The sequence below is a fragment of the Biomphalaria glabrata genome, chromosome 5 (genome assembly GCF_947242115.1).
Source record: "Biomphalaria glabrata chromosome 5, xgBioGlab47.1, whole genome shotgun sequence".
NCBI classification, from domain to species: Eukaryota; Metazoa; Mollusca; class Gastropoda; family Planorbidae; genus Biomphalaria; species Biomphalaria glabrata.
This window is the reverse complement of record NC_074715.1, coordinates 40,109,385-40,127,679: the sequence shown is the minus strand read 5'-3', so window position 1 is coordinate 40,127,679 and position 18,295 is coordinate 40,109,385. Positions and strand designations below refer to the sequence as shown.

At 37.4% G+C, this 18,295-nt stretch overlaps 1 protein-coding gene across 2 annotated transcripts in view; it reads left to right on the top strand.

Moving 5' to 3' along the window:
• The window catches only part of LOC106064991 (patched domain-containing protein 3-like), a 37,886-nt gene extending 24,315 nt beyond the window's left edge, over nucleotides 1-13,571 (top strand). For both annotated transcript variants that reach the window (XM_056030602.1, XM_056030601.1), the window contains exons 8-16: nucleotides 114-245; nucleotides 385-459; nucleotides 1,633-1,879; nucleotides 3,070-3,217; nucleotides 3,486-3,575; nucleotides 6,908-7,144; nucleotides 7,931-8,093; nucleotides 10,311-10,488; nucleotides 12,636-13,571. In XM_056030602.1, the coding sequence (XP_055886577.1) occupies nucleotides 114-245; nucleotides 385-459; nucleotides 1,633-1,879; nucleotides 3,070-3,217; nucleotides 3,486-3,575; nucleotides 6,908-7,144; nucleotides 7,931-8,093; nucleotides 10,311-10,488; nucleotides 12,636-13,083 (1,718 nt within the window). In that variant the 3' untranslated portion in view covers nucleotides 13,084-13,571. The remainder of the gene's footprint in view (nucleotides 1-113; nucleotides 246-384; nucleotides 460-1,632; nucleotides 1,880-3,069; nucleotides 3,218-3,485; nucleotides 3,576-6,907; nucleotides 7,145-7,930; nucleotides 8,094-10,310; nucleotides 10,489-12,635) is intronic.
• Nucleotides 13,572-18,295: the final 4,724 nt, after the last annotated feature.

Genomic DNA, 18,295 nt, shown 5'->3' with positions numbered 1-18,295 from the left:
ACGAGATGAGGAAAAATATGCAGGTCGCATCGGGGTCATGTGAGACACTACATTTGCCTTTAATCTTCGGAATCGAAGACATTGCCATTAATATTGTTCAACGTATTTTTTAGGTATTGGTGTTGACGATATGTTTCTTTTAATGGGCACCTGGAGTGAAATCACTGCAATAAAAGATATTAGCATCGAGGAGAGAATTGGTCTAGTTTTCAAAAAGGCTGGAGTTGGCATCACTATCACATCATGTAAGTAGCTGATGACGTGGTATAGTGCTGTGTAATCATATCAGGAAATAAACACATTAGTCCATTTGTTATTTCCCTTTAAATGATATTTTAACAAATATATCTATTGAAATGACATGTACTCTCTATTTGCTTCCAGTGACTGATTTCCTGGCATTTGTTGTTGGCTCTTTGAGTGTCTTCAAGAGTGTGAAGAACTTTTGTATTTATACAGGTGACTTTACTCTTCATAGCATAAAAAGCATCTATGTAATTGTGAGTTTATTGTTTCAAATTGTGTTACTCGAGTGGCCAACAACTAGCGAATTAATACATTTTAAATGGAAGGAAAAGAGAAGGACAAAGTACAAGTAGATGGTCCTTCCATATATCAGACAGTCAAACATCCATCCATCCCAGTGGCGCTACAGCTCATGGAGGGCTCTGGCCTTCTTCAACACATCACTCCATTCAGATCTCTCCTGGGCCTTTCGTCTCCACGCCATAACCCCAAGCTGTTGTAGGTCTAAGACAATCAAACAGTTCTGCATAATTCTGCCAGCCGTAATTAATGTTTCTGTTTGGCCTGTTAGCAAATATTAAAGTAATGAAAAAATGGATGAGTGTAAATTAAAAACGTTAATTGCACACATATAAAAGACGAATGTTTCATTGTAAAAATACTACGTTTTTACTTCATATTTTGATTGTAATATTTCACAAACCATGTAGATCTCTAATACTCTAACACTATTATCTTATTTTATCTTATATAATACAGACATAACTTCAAAAAAAAAAAAAAAAAAAAAAAAAAAAACAACAGTTAATTACATCCTACGCGTCATGCATTTAGTCATGCATATTAACCAATGACCTAAGCTCCTCCAAGTCATTGGTTTTCCTGACTAGCTCAGGCAACCCATTCCTTGGTCTAATAGCGCTAGGGAAGAAGGAGCTTTTGTACAAATTTGTCCCAGCATATGGAACAAGGAATGTGCCTTTATCTTTGTGTCTTTCTGAGTATTTTATTAGGTTATGTTTTTGTATATTGTCGCGTGAACGATTTGTCGTGAACCAACTGTCGGTGAACAAGTTGTCGGTGAACAAGTTGTCTGTGAGCGAATAGTCCGTGAGCGAATAGTTGCGTGAATGAATTGTCTGGTGAACGAAATGTCTGGTGAACGAATAGTCGCGTGAACGAAAAGTCGTGAACGATTTGTCGGTGAACGAAATGTCAGTGAACGAATTGTCGTGGAACCGTTAAATATTTGGTTGTACTATTCCGCATATGTTCTTTAGCTATTTTGTGTGCACTTTAACAGGTATGTTTATATTTTAGTTGTATTCTAAGCACAGATGTACAGTGAAAGCGTTCAGATATATTCTCCCAATGTCTTACCTTAAGGTGTTGGCGTCTTATTGTGTTACGTCTGCAATGCGACCTTCTTCGCGGCCTGCCTCACTTACCACGGCCGGCGGGTCTACTCTGGTCGGCACACGATCACGTGTAAGAAAGTGGGCAAGTCCAGGGCCGAGCTGAGCAGAGAGGGGCACTGTTGCTGCCATGTTTGCTTGTTTGGGGGTGCAGTGCCCAGCGGTCCTAATGATGACCAAAGCTTGTGCGAGAAAGCACCAAAGTATTTTCTTACAAAGTAAGCATGCATTTTTTATTTTTTTATTACAAAGTTTACATCAACTCCCTCTGTCTGTCTGGTAAAAAGTTGGAAACGTTATTTCTCCTACAACCAATCTCGGATTAAACAGACATTTTGCACAATTATTTCTTTTACCTGACAACACAAGAATCGATTTTAAAAAATCAATCAGTTTTTTAATTAACTACTGGTAATTATTTATTTTGTTTAATATCTCGAACAAGGGAAAGAAATAGTGCTTGACTGAAGTGGTGGTATAAGCTAAATTAGTCCCCTTTATAGGTCTCGGCTCTAAATTGAAATAAACAATACATAACTATATAATCTTTCTTTCTCGTTTCATTCTCCCCCCACCCCCACGTCAAGACAAGTGATAGGATCCTAGGGTAGTGAGAAGGCTAAAAGCATGAAATAGCACTGAAACAAAAACAATTGGTAAAAATATTATTATTTGCACAGATTTATTGTTGTTGGTCTAGATCTATTACAAATTTAATTACATGACTGATCCAAACTAATTGATATATTTGCAATTCGTATAAGTTTTTAAAAAGTTTTTTTATTTTAAAGTTTTTCTTGTTTTGAATCACTTTTCTAAATGAAAGCTTTATTTAGTCAAATGTATTTAGTTCCACCTCTTGTGCTTATTTATATCGTTAGAAAACCACCACGGTACAAAGTACTACAAAGGTCTGCGTCAAAGTGCTGTTGCCTGTAATTGAATTCTTTTTCTCAAACGGAGCCAATGGAAAGAGGTTCTACTACACAGAAATAATGCCACGCTTTAAAATGGTGGGAAATTTCGTTTTATTTTCTTACACGTTTCGGATGTTCCTACAGATGTGAAGGTCATTACATCCTAGTTTAAACCTCCTGCAGGACAACCAGAAGGGGTGCTGGGCAGGGTTCGAATCCGGGACCACTGAAACGACACTACATAGCGCACGACCATGCAGCCATTAGAAATCATGTTAAAAAATTGGGTCGAGGAATCTATATAATTTTACGAATTAAAGAAGATAGGTCGGTAAAAAGAATAAATAACGCCGTCTGCACGCCTCCTTTTTTTTTCAGTTTACGCCGTTGAAAAGAGGATCCTCACTATCCCCAGTTGGACCTGCCATAGAGTCGCTAATTTAACAGCTTAATTAACCATGTATGTTACAAATCTTATTCTTGATCTGCAGCTTTATTCTGTACAAACCAGTTCGTTTTGTCATCCTCCTTGTGTTTGCTGGTTACCTGGGCGTCTCCTTATGGGGGTGCACAAAACTGAAGCAGGGACTGGACCTTAAGAATCTTGTGCTGGAGTCCTCCTATTTCCACAAGTACCAGGTAGGTAACAAACGGGCATTCACCCTATTACATATATCTACCACTGCGTTTAGACCCGTCAATGTCTACATCGATAGTCTAGAAAGCGTTGGATGGCCCCACACAAAGGTGTTAAGAAAAGTGAATAGTCTGGGAAAAGTAAAAAGAATACGTACTTTTACATATGTCTGGAGAAGTGATGAAACAAATACACTCCTGAGAATAGTTCAGTACTAAATGTGTTAATATGTTTCAATGACTTTTAAATAGTTTACATTTTATTTAACAGGTGTGGGATACAGAGAATTTTGGAGTCAAAGTTCCGATTGCCTTTGTTACAACCAGTGAGAAAGATTATAAAAATATTTCAACGTTAATGGTCAGTGCACGTACAATTACTAATTTTTTTTCTTCTTACCAGGTTACTAGATGTCCGTTATTTTTAAAAAACGAAGAAATGGTTTATCTTGTGACTGAAGAAAATAAATAATTAATAAAATATTAAACCTACTACCTATCATAGCTCATACAAAACTGTCGCAGATTTAGAAATGTAGTATCATTTGATGCATTAAGTTTGATTGAAATTAGATCATAATAAGAACACAATTATTGTTCCTAATACTATACGTTACAATACACAAATCGAAACGTTTTCCAGCTGTATTTAAAGTTTTACATTTTGTATCCCATAGAATGTTGATTACGGCACAATGATAACATTGTTATAATAAATGAAATGTTAGCATGGAATCCCAGCATGGGCGTAGCCAGGGGGGGATTCTTGGGGTTCAACCCCCCCCCCCCCCCCCCGAAATGAAATCCCCCCCCCCAGTGACTGATTTTTTGCTTTGATTTTGTTTATTTTAGGTGAGATTTTATTACTAAACCATCACTTGCCCCAGCACAACCAAAGGGGTTTTGAGTTTAAAACCCCCTACCAGGGGGTTCGAGTTTAAAAACCCCTACTAGGGGTTTTGAGTTTAAAACCCCCTACCAGGGTTTTGAGTTTTTTGCAGTTAACTCCCCCTCTTCTATAAAACAAAACAAACAAAAAGCAAACGAAAATCCCCTAGTTCCAAGAGCACAGTTAAGGAAGATTTTGATTTTAAAACCCCCTCTAAAATTTACGATAAACCCCCTCTTTAATATAAAAAAAAGCTAATTAAGCACTCAAAATGTTATGAGCGTAGCTAAATGGGTTTTGACTCAGTTTTGAGTTTAAACCCCACTCCAGTGGAGTTTGAAGCTAAAAAGTACCTCTTGAATATAAATAAAAGAAAATTACTCACTCTAAAATCCAAGAGCTTAGTCAAAGGGGTTTTGAGTTTAAACCCCCCGCCAGGGGGGTTTGAGGATAAAAAATACATCTTCAGTGTAAAAGGAAAAGCAAATTATGCACTCAAAATGCTATGAGCGTTGCCGAAAGGGGTTTTGAGTTTAAACTCCCATTCAGATGGGTTTGGTGCTAAAAATACATCTTCAATATAAAAAAAAAGCAAATTACACACTAAAATTATTTGAGCGTAGCCAAGCCAATCGGGGGTTTTGAGTTTAAACCCTTCTTCTACAGATGGCTTTTTTTAAAGTTTTAAACCCCTTCAGATGGTTTTGAGTTTAAGATCCCCCTACAGAGCATTTTGAGGGGGAAAACCCCTAACAGAAGATTTTGACGATAAAACTTTCGATATAAAATCTAAAGCAAACTACAGTCACTTAATTCCAAGAGCGTATTCAAGAGAGCTTACACAATTTTACCAGTAGCAGGGCTCCATTAATAAACTGCAGTGAATAGTCATCTACCGAAATCGAAAAAACACTAAATGTGGCTCAACAAAGATGGCTAAGACAGATTTTAGGAGTCAGTTATAGAGATCGGGTCTAATTCAAGGAAATCCTAAGCCGAACTGGGAGTCGACCCCTTAGATTGTGAGAGAACGACGCATGAGGTTTGCGGGACATGTTCTCGACAAAATGAATTACGCATAAGATGAGTTGCAATGATATCCTAGTACAACTTGACGCCACTCATTCATGGAGGTCCTCATGGTAGGTGGGAAGAGGCCTCAGACATTACCAGTGACAGATTTTTATGGAAACAGATTGACGTCAAATGCTCCGAACGGCGTGGGAGGGTCTAAGTCAGTAAGAATAGCACATTAGGTTTTTGAAATAGAACTTTTTAATAGCAGGAAAATGCAGTGTAGATACCTCAGAATATGCATTTTGTTGGCTTTCAATACCAGAAATAGTGCTTGGCGGAGGGGCTTCGTCCCCGCTGGGGAGCTTCTAGCGCTCCCCCAGACCCCTTTGCTAGTAATGGCGGGAAGTCTACAATTTTATGGAAACAGCTTGATGGCAAATGCGCCAAAAGGCGCGGGAGGGTCTAAGTCAGTAAGAATAGCACATTAGGTTTTTGAAATAGAATTTTTTAATAGCAGGAAAATGCACTGTAGATACCTCAGAATATGCATTTTGTTGGCTTTCAATACCAGAAATAGTGCTTGGCGGAGGGGCTTCGCCCCGCGCTGGGGAGCTTCTAGCGCTCCCCCAGACCCCTTGCTAGTAATGGCGGGAAGTCTACAATTTTATGGAAACAGCTTGATGGCAAATGCGCCAAACGGCGCGGGAGGGTCTAAGTCAGTAAAAATAGCACATTAGGTTTTTGAAATAAAACTTTTTAATAGCAGGAAAATGCACTGTAGATACCTCAGAATATGCATTTTGTTTGCTTTCAATACCAGAAATAGTGCTTGGCGGCGGGGCTTCGCCCGCGCTGGGGGAGCTCCTAGCGCTCCCCCAGACCCCTTTGCTAGTGATGTCGGGGAATGTACAATTTTTCCACTAATCATGGAAGAACCTATTCTAGGGCACAATAAACGTCTTCCGAAAGAATGAAGGGTCAGAATGTAATAAAGATTATGTACACACACACACACACACATAAATACATATAATTTTTTTCGCGGGGGGGGGGGGGAGAAAAAAATTCACTCCCCCAAAACCCCCCCCCCGAAAAAAAATCCTGGCTACGCCCATGAATCCCAGATTGATGAAATTATTACAAAAATAAATAAAAATGAGGGTTTATTAAAAGAAATTTAAAAAAACAACAGAAAACTAAAATGCTACTATACTTTATTTAGGCCAATATTAGAATATGCATCCTCTGTTTGGGATCCCTCAACTCAAGAAAACATAAAGAAACTGGAACCTACACAAAATATAACAGTGAGATTTATAACACACGAATATTCCAATTTGATTAGAGTAACACCATTAGTAAAATCACTAAGACACTTCAGGACAGAAAAATAAAAAGTAAAGTTATGATACATAAAACTCTAAACCACAATTTACAAATAGAAAAACAAAACCTAATGAAATATTGAGAAAGACACAAAGATAGACATATTTTTTTTATTCCATACGCTAGAACAAATTCGTACAAATACTACTTCTTCCCTTGTGCCATTAGAGAATGGAATGGGTTGTCCGAATCAACCAGAAAAACAAACGACTTAGCAGAGTTTAAGTCATTGATTAATATGTATGACTAGATTGACACATGAAATTCGTAGGACGTAAATATCTTCTTTATTGAAGTAACGTCTGTATTATATAAGATATGATACATCAATCCAGTGAAGTGCGAATGAAATAAAGTGCAAATGAAATAAAGTGCTACTTAGGTTTCCTTTTTCCTTGAAGAACGTGTACGAGCTTTTGACCAAGTCCAAGGACGATCCATACATTGACAAAACTGTTGACAACTGCTGGTTGACGTCATTGTACAAGACTTCCTACTACAACAGCACGGATGATGACGCGTTCTTCGATGGTCTCAAAACATTTCTTGCCTTGCGCCCGAGCTTCCAGAATGACCTTGTTCTTGGAGAGGACAACAAATCCATAGTAGCGTCCAGATGTCATGCTTACTCTATTAAAGTAAGTCTATCCTCAGTAACAATACATAGGCCTACAAATAGTGTTTCAGTGTAAACTCCAATTTTTATTACAAAGTAATCATTGCAAAGAGTGAATTATCATGCTATGATTTTAACGTGTAAATAAGTGTTCAATAATCAATGATACTTTCTAATCGTCACAAAGAGTCTAAAGTTTTATTTTTATTTATTCTTTATATACTTTAAGTAAACTTAAGGTCTGCTATGTCGTAAAAGCGTCATATGCTTGCAGTGTACATGTAAAAAGTGCTAGATTAATTAATATGATTGTTTTTTTTTTTTTTTTTTTTTTGCAAGACTTGGTGTTCAATTGTGTGTTGTAATTTTCCATCTAATAACCTGAAAGTCAGATTAGATTTAACAATGGCAAACATGGCTGCCTGGTCGTGCGGTTTGCGCGCTGGACTGTCGTTCGGACTTATCGATAGTCCCGGGTTCAAACCCTGCCCGCTCCCATCCCCCGTCGTGCTATCGGGAGGTTTGGACTAGGAAGTAATTATCTTCAACTCTGAAGGAACATCCGAAACATGTAAAACATTTTACAAGCATTCTTTTAGATTTTAGATTTAGACCTAGTAGATTTAGGCGGCCCCGTTAGGGATCTAACGGGGGCCGCCTAAATCTATTTGTGTGATAACACAAACTCTCATTGTAATCTTGTTTTTTCTATAAATGTTTACTTCATGTATTATACGTTTGTCTTATAGTCTCAAAGCTACATCAACATTAAGCCTGTGTTGTTCAGATCCTGTTTTATTGTATCCAGGTTGTAGACTCCAATGATCAGGCCAACTTAATGACACGGATGAGGGACCTGGCAGACGCTTCGCCGGCTGACGTCTTTGCTTATCATCCAGCATTTGTCTATTTTGAACAGTACCTTTCTATCCTGTCCGGTACTCTACAGACGGTTGGGGTCACTCTAGCCGGTATTTATCTTGTCTCTTTATATCAAAGAAGGCTAGTTGCATGAGCATTTGATTCACAATTTGAGATCTCACTTTTAAACATCAACCGTCCAGCACATCCCTTATTCACCATGAACTTTGACCTTTCAAACTTTTAACGATATGAATAGTTAAAGTTTTAATTTGAGTTTTTTAGTCTTGAGCAGTGATGAGCACATTTTTTGAGGAGCGGAGTAAAACTGAAAGCAACCGTTTTTGGCGGGTCGAAATATTTTTCTGCTTGAAAAATACAGAAATTTAGTATTTTAACCTATTGGTATCGAAATTTAGCTAAAGCGATGCATGAAGATGCAATAACAGTTGTCATAGTTTGTTTCAAATGGGGACGTAGTTATTCTTAAGAGTGTATTGAGCTGTCCATCTGTTAATCTATTTCTGACACAGCCTTTTGTAAGTATGTGAAAGCTAGAAATACGAAAAACAAGCAAAAAAAGGCAAAGATATCTGATCCAACTTATCAAGACATAAAACTTGGCAAACTTGATTCATACATTCTAAACAATTCTCCATAAAGAAGTTTTTTAGCAACATATTAAATATTATACGCTACAATAGAACATCCTTATGTAGCAGTTTAATGAGAACTATATATCGCGATGCGCACCGCCATCTAGGCTAGTGCAGTAGGTGCGCACTATTATAGACTGGACTGAAAAGGATGTCAACATTAGGCAGAAGAGAACAAGTTCCGCCCAAGTCGAGAGCCGATGTGAAGAGACTGTGCTAAAGACAGATGATGTTTTATGTACTTGTGATGGTTTGTGAATAAACATCGTTGCCTCGTAGAGTTGCCTCCCTTAAGTTATTACAATATTATACGCTACAATAGAACTTCCTTATGTAGCAGTTTATTGAGAACTAAATATTTTTGGAAAAGACTTTGCTGGCCCAATAATTCTTTTCGGCTTTTTGTTTTCTTTTGTCATCGGTCAAGGATGAAGAAATGAGACACAGCGATTTGCCTTTAATATTTATACAAAACTACTTCTACATGTAGGCCTACTATTCTTTTAAAAACAAACACGACTTTCTAAATCAACTTAATGTTTTATAGTTGACATTGTAGAATTTCACAGTGAAATAAAGAAACAATAGACATCAGATGAACAGTCGTTTGTTTGAAGATCAATCAAGGTTAACTAAAATTGGTTTACTGCTTGCGCGAATTAGAAATCAGCAGACGCATTGTTAGAATACATATTTAATAGTAATTTGTGAAGTAATCTCGGGGCAAAAGTGTGGATAGAAATATGAAATAGGGCCTACGCCATGTTTAGAATGACAATAGAGACGCTTAGAGTATAAAAACTCGACAACCATTCTCTCCGGGAAATAAATGTTTTAATGGTGTACTAAAGCGTTATCCAGTTTGAAAAGCCGATCTGCTGTGCGGGCTCGCATGTGTGTAGCATCAAGTGTTTAATAATACAAATTAAAATTAATATCGCACTTAAATTTCAAACCGTATTAAAAGCTTTAATTTTTACATTCTGGGGGGAAAAGTTCATGTTAATCATTTTTACAAAACTTTTGGCAAGACGGTTTTTGGTCTAGATCAGCGGTTCTCAACCTTTTAAGCTCGGCGACCCCTTTTTACAATTTCCCCACTTTGCCGCGACCCTCCCCCCTTGCAAACATACACAGCAATAGAAGAAGGACATAACAATCCATTTTTCGATGGTCATTGGCGACCCCTGGCAAATCGTCAATCGACCCCCAAGGGGGTCGCGACCCACAGGTTGAGAACCCCTGGTCTAGATGGTGGCCTGATCGCGTGGTTTGCGCTGCAACTGTTGTGGCTATTATACCGAGCTTGAACCTCACCCGCTACCTTCCCTTGCAAACTGGCAGAGGTCTGGATTGGAATGTAAAAATGTTCTTTTCTGAAACACACAAAACAAAACACAGCATATGAGATTATTAATTGTGGATTTTCATTTCAGAACTAATAGGTTTTGTCTCAAAAACTATCGCTTATGTAAGCTTTTTTTTGTTTGAATTCATTCAGATAAAACCTTAGCTTTTTAGTTTCTACATAGGGAAAAATGCAAACCTAATAAAAATCACTTATTGTGATAGGCCTACATATGGAACATAATTGAAAAAGAAAAAACACTGGCCAATCTGTTATGAACATTAAATCTTTCAGTCTGTACTTTGATTTTGTCTCCCCTACAGTGATGTTCGTGGTGACCTGCATTTTCATCCCGCAACCAATGATTGTGGTCATTGTTATGGTCCAGGTGGTCATGATAGTCACTGGAATATTTGGCTTCATGGCCCACTGGGGTCTGACCCTCAGCTCTGTCACAATGATCCACCTCATCATGAGTGTTGGCTTCTCAGTGGACTTTTGGTCAGTTGAAACATTTAGAGAAAAACTATCTAGAGATTTATTGTAACGTTATATGTACTCTTTATACTAGTGTGAAACTACGCATAACAACACAGCAATACTTTGTGTCCGAAGAAGATTTCATGACATATGTCAGGCGAATTAGTTTAATGTGAAGTGTACATGAGATTGTGGCGTTCATTGTTTTGTTTGCTATATTAAACAAGATAATACAATAGAATACACTAAACATTGTAATCCATATATTCACACACTAACGTTACACATATAACAGATAACAAAACAGTGTTACCTCCCTTTCCAAGGGGAATAACTTAAAAATGTGACAACATACACGTTTACGCAATATTAACTTTCTACAGCCACACTATTACTTTGACCTGTAGTTATTGCCATTCTTTAGTTTGTGTGTATTAGTGTGCGCCACGGGTAGTCACCAGTTTACTTTCATAGTCCTATTCTAATAGCGTGGTCGAGAGGCTAAGTACGCTTGAACTTGGCTTGGCTTCCTATGAGTGGGGCCCGAGGTTCGACACCCGACTCGAGCAGAGTTATGTTTACTGAGCGCCTAAAGGCAGCACGGAAAATCTTCACCCATTTCCCCCTCCCCGCACTGGTCCACGGATGAGATTGGACCTTAGCGCTCTGATCATGCCATAAGCATGAAAGTAGCGCTTTATAAAAGCTATCATTTATTTGTGTATTCCAAAGCTTCTCTCAACTGACTATCTGTCTGGTAACAATTTGGAACACTTTATTTCCCCCACTTCCAAGGCTCGGATCAAGTTGAAACTTTGCATACAATTATTCACTGCCCCTAACAAGACCATGAACCAATCTAAAAACTAACCAATTAGCTAATTAACCATGGATAAGTTATTAGTGTACTTCAACAATAATATTGGGGACTGGTTCAAAACCACAGTTGGAGTAAGACAAGGCTGCCTACTGTCACCAACACTCTTCAATATCTTCCTTGAAAGGATAATGGAAGATGCCCTCGAGGGCTATGAAGGTACTGTTAGCATTGGAGGAAGAAGAATTACTAACTTGCGCTTCGCAGATGACATTGACGGCCTAGCAGGGACAGAAGAAGAACTAGCTGACCTGGTGATGCGCATTGACAAGACTTCCGCAGCATATGGCATGCAAATAAATGCCGAAAAAACTCAAATTATGACCAATAGCCATCAGGGCTTTAAAAGAGGCATCAGTATTGGAGGTGAAAAGCTAACTAGTGTTAACAGCTTCAAATACCTCGGAGCTATTGTCTCAGATGAGGGAACAAAACCCGAATTATTGGCCCGAATAGCACAGTCCACAGCAGCCCTTTCAAAACTTAAAATAATATGGAAAGATAAGGGCTTAGCCCTCGGCACCAAAATTAGACTGATGCGCTCTCTGGTCATGGCCACATTTTTATATGCTTGTGAGTCGTGGACGTTGAATGCAGAGCTTGAGAGGAGGATCCTAGCAATGGAATTGAGATGCTACAGAAGGATCCTAGGCATCACATTCAAAGACCGCATCACAAACCAAGAAATCAGAGACAGGGTTACTGTAGCGATCGGAGCTCATGACGACCTGCTTACTATTGTGAAAAAACGAAAGCTAAAAACCTTTGGCCACATTACGAGATCTACGGGGCTCGCAAAGACCTTTCTTCAGGGAACAGTGCCAGGGAAAAGAAGAAGAGGCAGACAGAAAAAGCGATGGGAGGACAACATTAAAGAATGGACAGGCCTGCCATTGAGAGAGGTTCTGAACAAGGCAAAAAAAAGGGAGGAATGGAGAAAGACGGTCGACAAATCTTGCCTGGTGCCCCAACGGTCCAACAGACTAAGGGATAGGTAAAAAAAAAAAAAAAAGTTATTAGTATTGTTTGATATAAAAAGGAAATATATCTTACAGTACTGAGATACATTTGCTGTACATGTTGAGTTCTTCTCATTAGATAAGTTTTTTCTTAAATTATTATGTATGTTTTGCTTGTTTCTTTATACATGTGTGTCTTACTGTTGCTTTAAATGTGGAGTTCTTCCCATTAGATACGTGTTGTTTTTTTTTAAATCATTGTGTATGTTTTGCTTATTTCTTTATACATTTGTCTTGTTCGAAGTAGTAATTTCTAATGTTTTTATTTCTAGCGCCCATGTCTGTACAGCTTACATTGTATCAGAGAAACAGTCAAGGGAAGACCGCGCCAAGGACGCTATTGTTCACGCCTCAGGCCCGATTTTCAACGGGGGATTGTCCTCCATTATCGGCGTGGTTGTGCTGCTCTTTACCGAGTCCTACATTTTCCAGTCTTTCTTCAAAATCATGGTGCTGGTTATCGGCTTCGGAGTCCTGCACGCTGTGTTCCTCATTCCCGTAGTTCTGTCTTTCATAGGCCCCGCCACCTACGTGGACCTGGAGGATGATTCCACCACTCCCCACTTTGCGAGCAAGGCGTCGGGCGGATCAAAGCAGAAGAACGGAGATGCCTCCTTGACGAAGATCTCTAGTATAAATACCGCGACTCTAACGAATGAGAGACCGCTGAGCGATCACGACTTGCAGCTAGGTTACCTCCCTCGCGAAAAGTCACGGTAGATCTTGAAAGCTCGTATATACACTACATTCACTTCATGTTAATTGCCGCTAGGAATTGTAGCTTAAACCTAGTGAAGTAAGCCTTTATCTATTTTATTAGCTTTTGACAGTAAAAAAAATAATTATTTCCCCTTTGTTTTAAGTTGTTTATTTACGATTGCGATCTTAAAGTTAGCAATATAATTTTTATTAAGATTTTCTCCATACATTTTAAATACATGTGCAGTTATCTGCTCTTTGTTAGCATCTCGATTTGTAAGATCATGTTAAGATTTTCAACAATAAAATACAGGAAGGGAGAACAAAGAATAGAAAGCGCTAAAGAGAAATGCGGAGGCGATATATTGAAACCTACAGAAACACTTAATAAAAAAAAAAAGTTGAAAATTGAGAGAGATTTCGAAACACACAAAGTAGACAATGTCAAGGACGCTCTAGGGAAAGAGCTTGGAAGTTTAATTTTACAGCGCTACAAAAAAAAAAAAGAATGCAAATTATCGTAAACCATTTAAAATACATAGATTAGCACACATCCTATAATATGCTCACCGGATAATTATTCTCTTAAAATCGAAATCACTTTGAAATTATTTGAATGTCAAGGCAAACTCTCTTTGAACTGATTAAGAAAGTGTTTATGACTTTACTTCATTATTTATGTCATTGAATGCATATGTTAATGTTTTTAGTATCACCAACAAGTACATATTGATGGCTGCTGTGTAGTCTAGTAAGTGCACTAAAAAGTTGAATTAATTACTAAAAGTGTGGACAACTAAGTCCTGTTTAGCAATAAAAAAATTTAATTTTATTAGTTTTAAACATTCATTTTCTCCTTGTAGTGCACTTAAATAAATTCTTTTTATAAGTTCCTGTATTTCTATAATGTTTTTGTTAAAGTTCAAACTGTTTATTCTGATTTATCGTGATTTTATTTTTTTGGGTAAGATTTATATTTTCCTTTAATTCCCTTAATGTAGCCCACTTGATACTAACGGTAAGCCATGTCCCCAAAGTCGACTCTCACTTATATCGCACGCTCACCCAGCCCCATAATCGTTCAGACAACTTTTCACTAGATTAATACGTCATGCAATCTAGTTGTTGCTGCATCTTATCTTATAAAATACAGACGTTACTTCAAAAAAGAAGATGATTACGTCTTACGCGTTTTGCATCTAGTCATGCATGTTAACCAATAACTTAAATTCTGCCAAGTCACTGGTTTTCCTGGCTGACTCAGGCAACCCCCTCCATGCTCTAATAGCACTGTCCTAGCATATGGAACAAGGACTGTAGAAAGTATTACGTTTTGTTTATTATTTTGAGTTTATTATGTAGCAATCACTGTGTTTATAGTCTACGTTACGTTAGAGCCATGTTGTTTGTTGTACAAAAGAATAATGAATTTATATCAAAGATATTTAATGCCGATTAGAAAAACTCAGGAGTGCATGGCTAGTATATTTTTTTTTCATGTAAAAATAAATATTTCTCGTCATATCGATTTCCACACTACAATATTCCAGACAATTGGACATTAGTATCACGAACTAAAGATAGCTACTTTGTATTCTCTCTTGCTACATCGTTGCTAGATTATATTTGTCTAGTAATAAAAAGTGTGCAGCTGGCTAGATTTGTATGCCTTCAAGTACCTGGTCCAAATAAAAGTAAAATGATCTATTCACATCGTTGTATTGTTTTTTGTTTGTTTGTTTTTTTACAATACATCTATTCAAGTCACTCAGTCATGGAGAAACCTGGAGGGTGGGTGGGCGGACGCTGATCTCAAAAACAGCTCTAAAGATTTCCTAGAAATTTAACAGTTTGACACATTTGAAATCAAAAGAAAATTCGCTGCGAGGACAGACGTAGAAAGTGAAAAGAAAATCTAAATAGACCACTGGTGGACAACGGTTATGCCTGTGTTAAATATGGTAAAATATGTAGGTCACAGCTGGGGCTGCGTAGCCAAGGGATATACTGCATTTCTCATTAATCTTCAGACTTTAAGACAAGCCTCATTATTATTATTATTATTATCACTATGCTTTAAAACCTAAGCCAAAAAAATAATAAAAAATGAATGAATACTAACTTTTATGCTCTAAATTCCATATTGTAAACAAACATAATCTAACAAAAATATTTTTAATGCATCACTTATTTCAATTTTCATTTGGTTTGCCAAAAGAACTGTTTTCAAAAGAGGCCTTCACCATAATTTAGTTAATGACTTTTAAAAATAGGTGCATAAAGTATCTTATATGGAGTTCACTTAGGCAATGTGGTAATAATCTGCCATCACCATCATGATTACCAATATCATGTCTGCTTATGACACCCAGCCAAGCATTACAGTCATCCTAGTGGTGAAATCTTCTAATGCTATAAACTTTTGCCACTATGCTTAACACTACTTAGTTTTTGTATTACAAGTGAAGTACTACAATCTGCTTTAGTCTTCACATATAAAGACGATGGCTTACTTCAAAATATTTATTGAAGTGCTTTACATTTTAAGCAAAATAAGACCAAAAAAACACCCACAAGTCTTTGGAAAACAAGATATAAACATATTTATTGGTCATATTGTTATTACTTTTTATGCTTTATTTTACTTTGAAATATTTTATTAGGATGGACTGGTCAAAAGTAACATGGAGAAACTGACTTTCTATGCATTGTCATCAAGACCTGAAAAGTTGGATAGAATAGGGCAATATTTAGATGTATATCGCTTAAAAAAAATTGCTAGTTCATCAGCCACACTGACAAAACTCTAGTTTGACCCTTATAATTTTTCAAAAATAAATAAATGTTAATTTAGCTAGAGACTAAATCTAGGTCTAGAGCCTGTCGTGCGCGCGTGAAGTTTTCTTATTGTGTTTAATATTAGTGTTTTAGGGTATAGGAAGTAGTTGGTATTAGGCGCGTTTTGTTGTCTAGAATATTGTGTATGTGTGTGTTTACGTTATCCTTAGTTTCCGCAGTGGAGAGAGCTACTTTTGTTAGCTGGTTTTAAGGGTACGTAAGTACATTGTTTTAGTAAGTAGGCTAATCTTTCGGTACGGGTGTCGTTAATGAAAAGTTCTTTATTGTAGCGGCATCACTAGATCTAGGTTTTCTTTCGCTTCACGGTGTTAGGCTTGGGGCTGTGGGAAAGAGTGTCGCCTTTCCGCCCTTGAAGCCGTACTGCTGTTGGAGGTGTATGAAGTTCATGTTCTGTAGGGCGCCGAGATGGAGTGTTTGTGTGGAAGGTGTGTTATTGTTATTTGAACAATTAGGTTATTAATGTCCTGTTCATTACCATGAAATTGTTACTTAGGGAAATACCTTGCTAAGTTATAATGATGTATTATTAAATATTGTTCGTTGTGAACAATTGTTGGCTAATCGATGATGTTTTAATTTTATCTTGTCTTCGATGACCTTTATTTGTTGTTCAAGTTACTTTGCTGTTCATATGCGAGCATTCTTTGTTTTGGTTTACACTGATCAGGAAAGGAAGCCCAAGCAACTACATCATACCCTAGATGAGCCCGAAAACAGCCCCACTTGACAGTGCCAACATGGCGTAGTCAGCCATATTACAGTAATTTTGCGATAATTGAGTGAAATACAGTTGCTTCAATTTTTATTGATGTTTATAAGCGTTGCTTAAATTTTTAGGTAAATCTTATGTAGATTACAACTAGATTCTAAATCTAGAAGTAGGCTTAGATCTAGGCTAGATCTTAGATCTAGATGTCCATATAATGAACAATAAATAAAAAACTGCCATGGAATCCACATATTGATGAAACTATAAAAAAATCAAACAAAGCATTAGGGTTTATTAAAAGAAATTTCTATTTCAGTTAAGTGCACTTTCTTTCCCTTGTTTGATACCTAACGAACTAATTAATGACCAATATTTATAATGAACTAATTGGTTAATTGTTTTTTTTATTGATTCTTTTTTTGTCAGGTAAAAAAAAATATTTGTGCCAAAATTCAGCTTGATCCAAGTGGGTGTGGGAGAAATAACGTGAACAGACTTTTTACCAAACAGCAGTTTAAAAAACGCAATATACATAGTCCGGGCCGCATCGACACACTCAATGATCGTCTTGTGGCCCGCGAGCAGATTAATTGCCATACCTGTTGTATAACAATAGCACACATACACATGCACACACTCAAAAAAACAAAGACACATATAGCAGGAAAGTCTCATGGTTGACCTTGACCCACAAATCCCAAGACGAGACTAATGTTATGAAAACTTAATTGGGTTAAGGAAAATTTAGGAAGATTAGTCGAGTACAGGACATGATGTACAGCTAGCACTTAAGATGAACTGTCGGCCAAAACCAGTCAAGGTTACAGCTGCGAACTTTGAAGGGCATTCTTCGCATGTAGTACTAGCACGGGAAGTGACTTGAAGGGGGTGTCGCGGATTTGAAAAAAAAAAGGGGAGAGGAGTGTATATGTTAATATTTCAGGAAAGTATAATTAAAAATTAGTCTTTTTCAACGTATTAGCTTGACGGTAGATTTGGATCACCATTTCTGGGGAGTTAATTCTCTTAGCATTAGAGATGGTTCAGACATTAATTTGTTAAAACTTGAGGTTAATGGCGCATGCGCGGGTGTGAATTTCTTCAATAAGAAAATGCAACCATGTAAACATTTCGCCGACCGTAGAACTACTTGTTTGTCGGGGTGGAACTGTCCGTGACTAATAATACATGACTAATGGTATTTACCGGCTGTGCTTGTTCGATTTAATTATATCATATCGTTTCAAAATCACGTATAAAAGTAATCTAGTCAAACTAATCCATATTGCAATTTTACAATTGCTGGTACCAATTGAGATTTCCTCTAGTCTATCCAGACTAGATGTTAAAATATAATACGTTTAATAAGGCCTAACCCACGTTTCCATGAGTCCAGGTTTCGTGTTATTACGACTAAAAATGATGTAACGTATATCCTGAGACTCGATGCTGTTGACGAATGCCGAAACCGGATATGCGGTTGAGTCAATTGTACACCTAATGGCGGCAAGGTCAGCTTTATGAGAATCTACCTAAGTGGTCGCCATAACCAAGTTGGAAAATTAATACATCAGCACTTGGCCTTGATACATAATCTGATTAAGTAAGATACGCCTCCTTATTACAAATACTCACCACAAGAGGTTCTTGAGTCAGCCTAATATT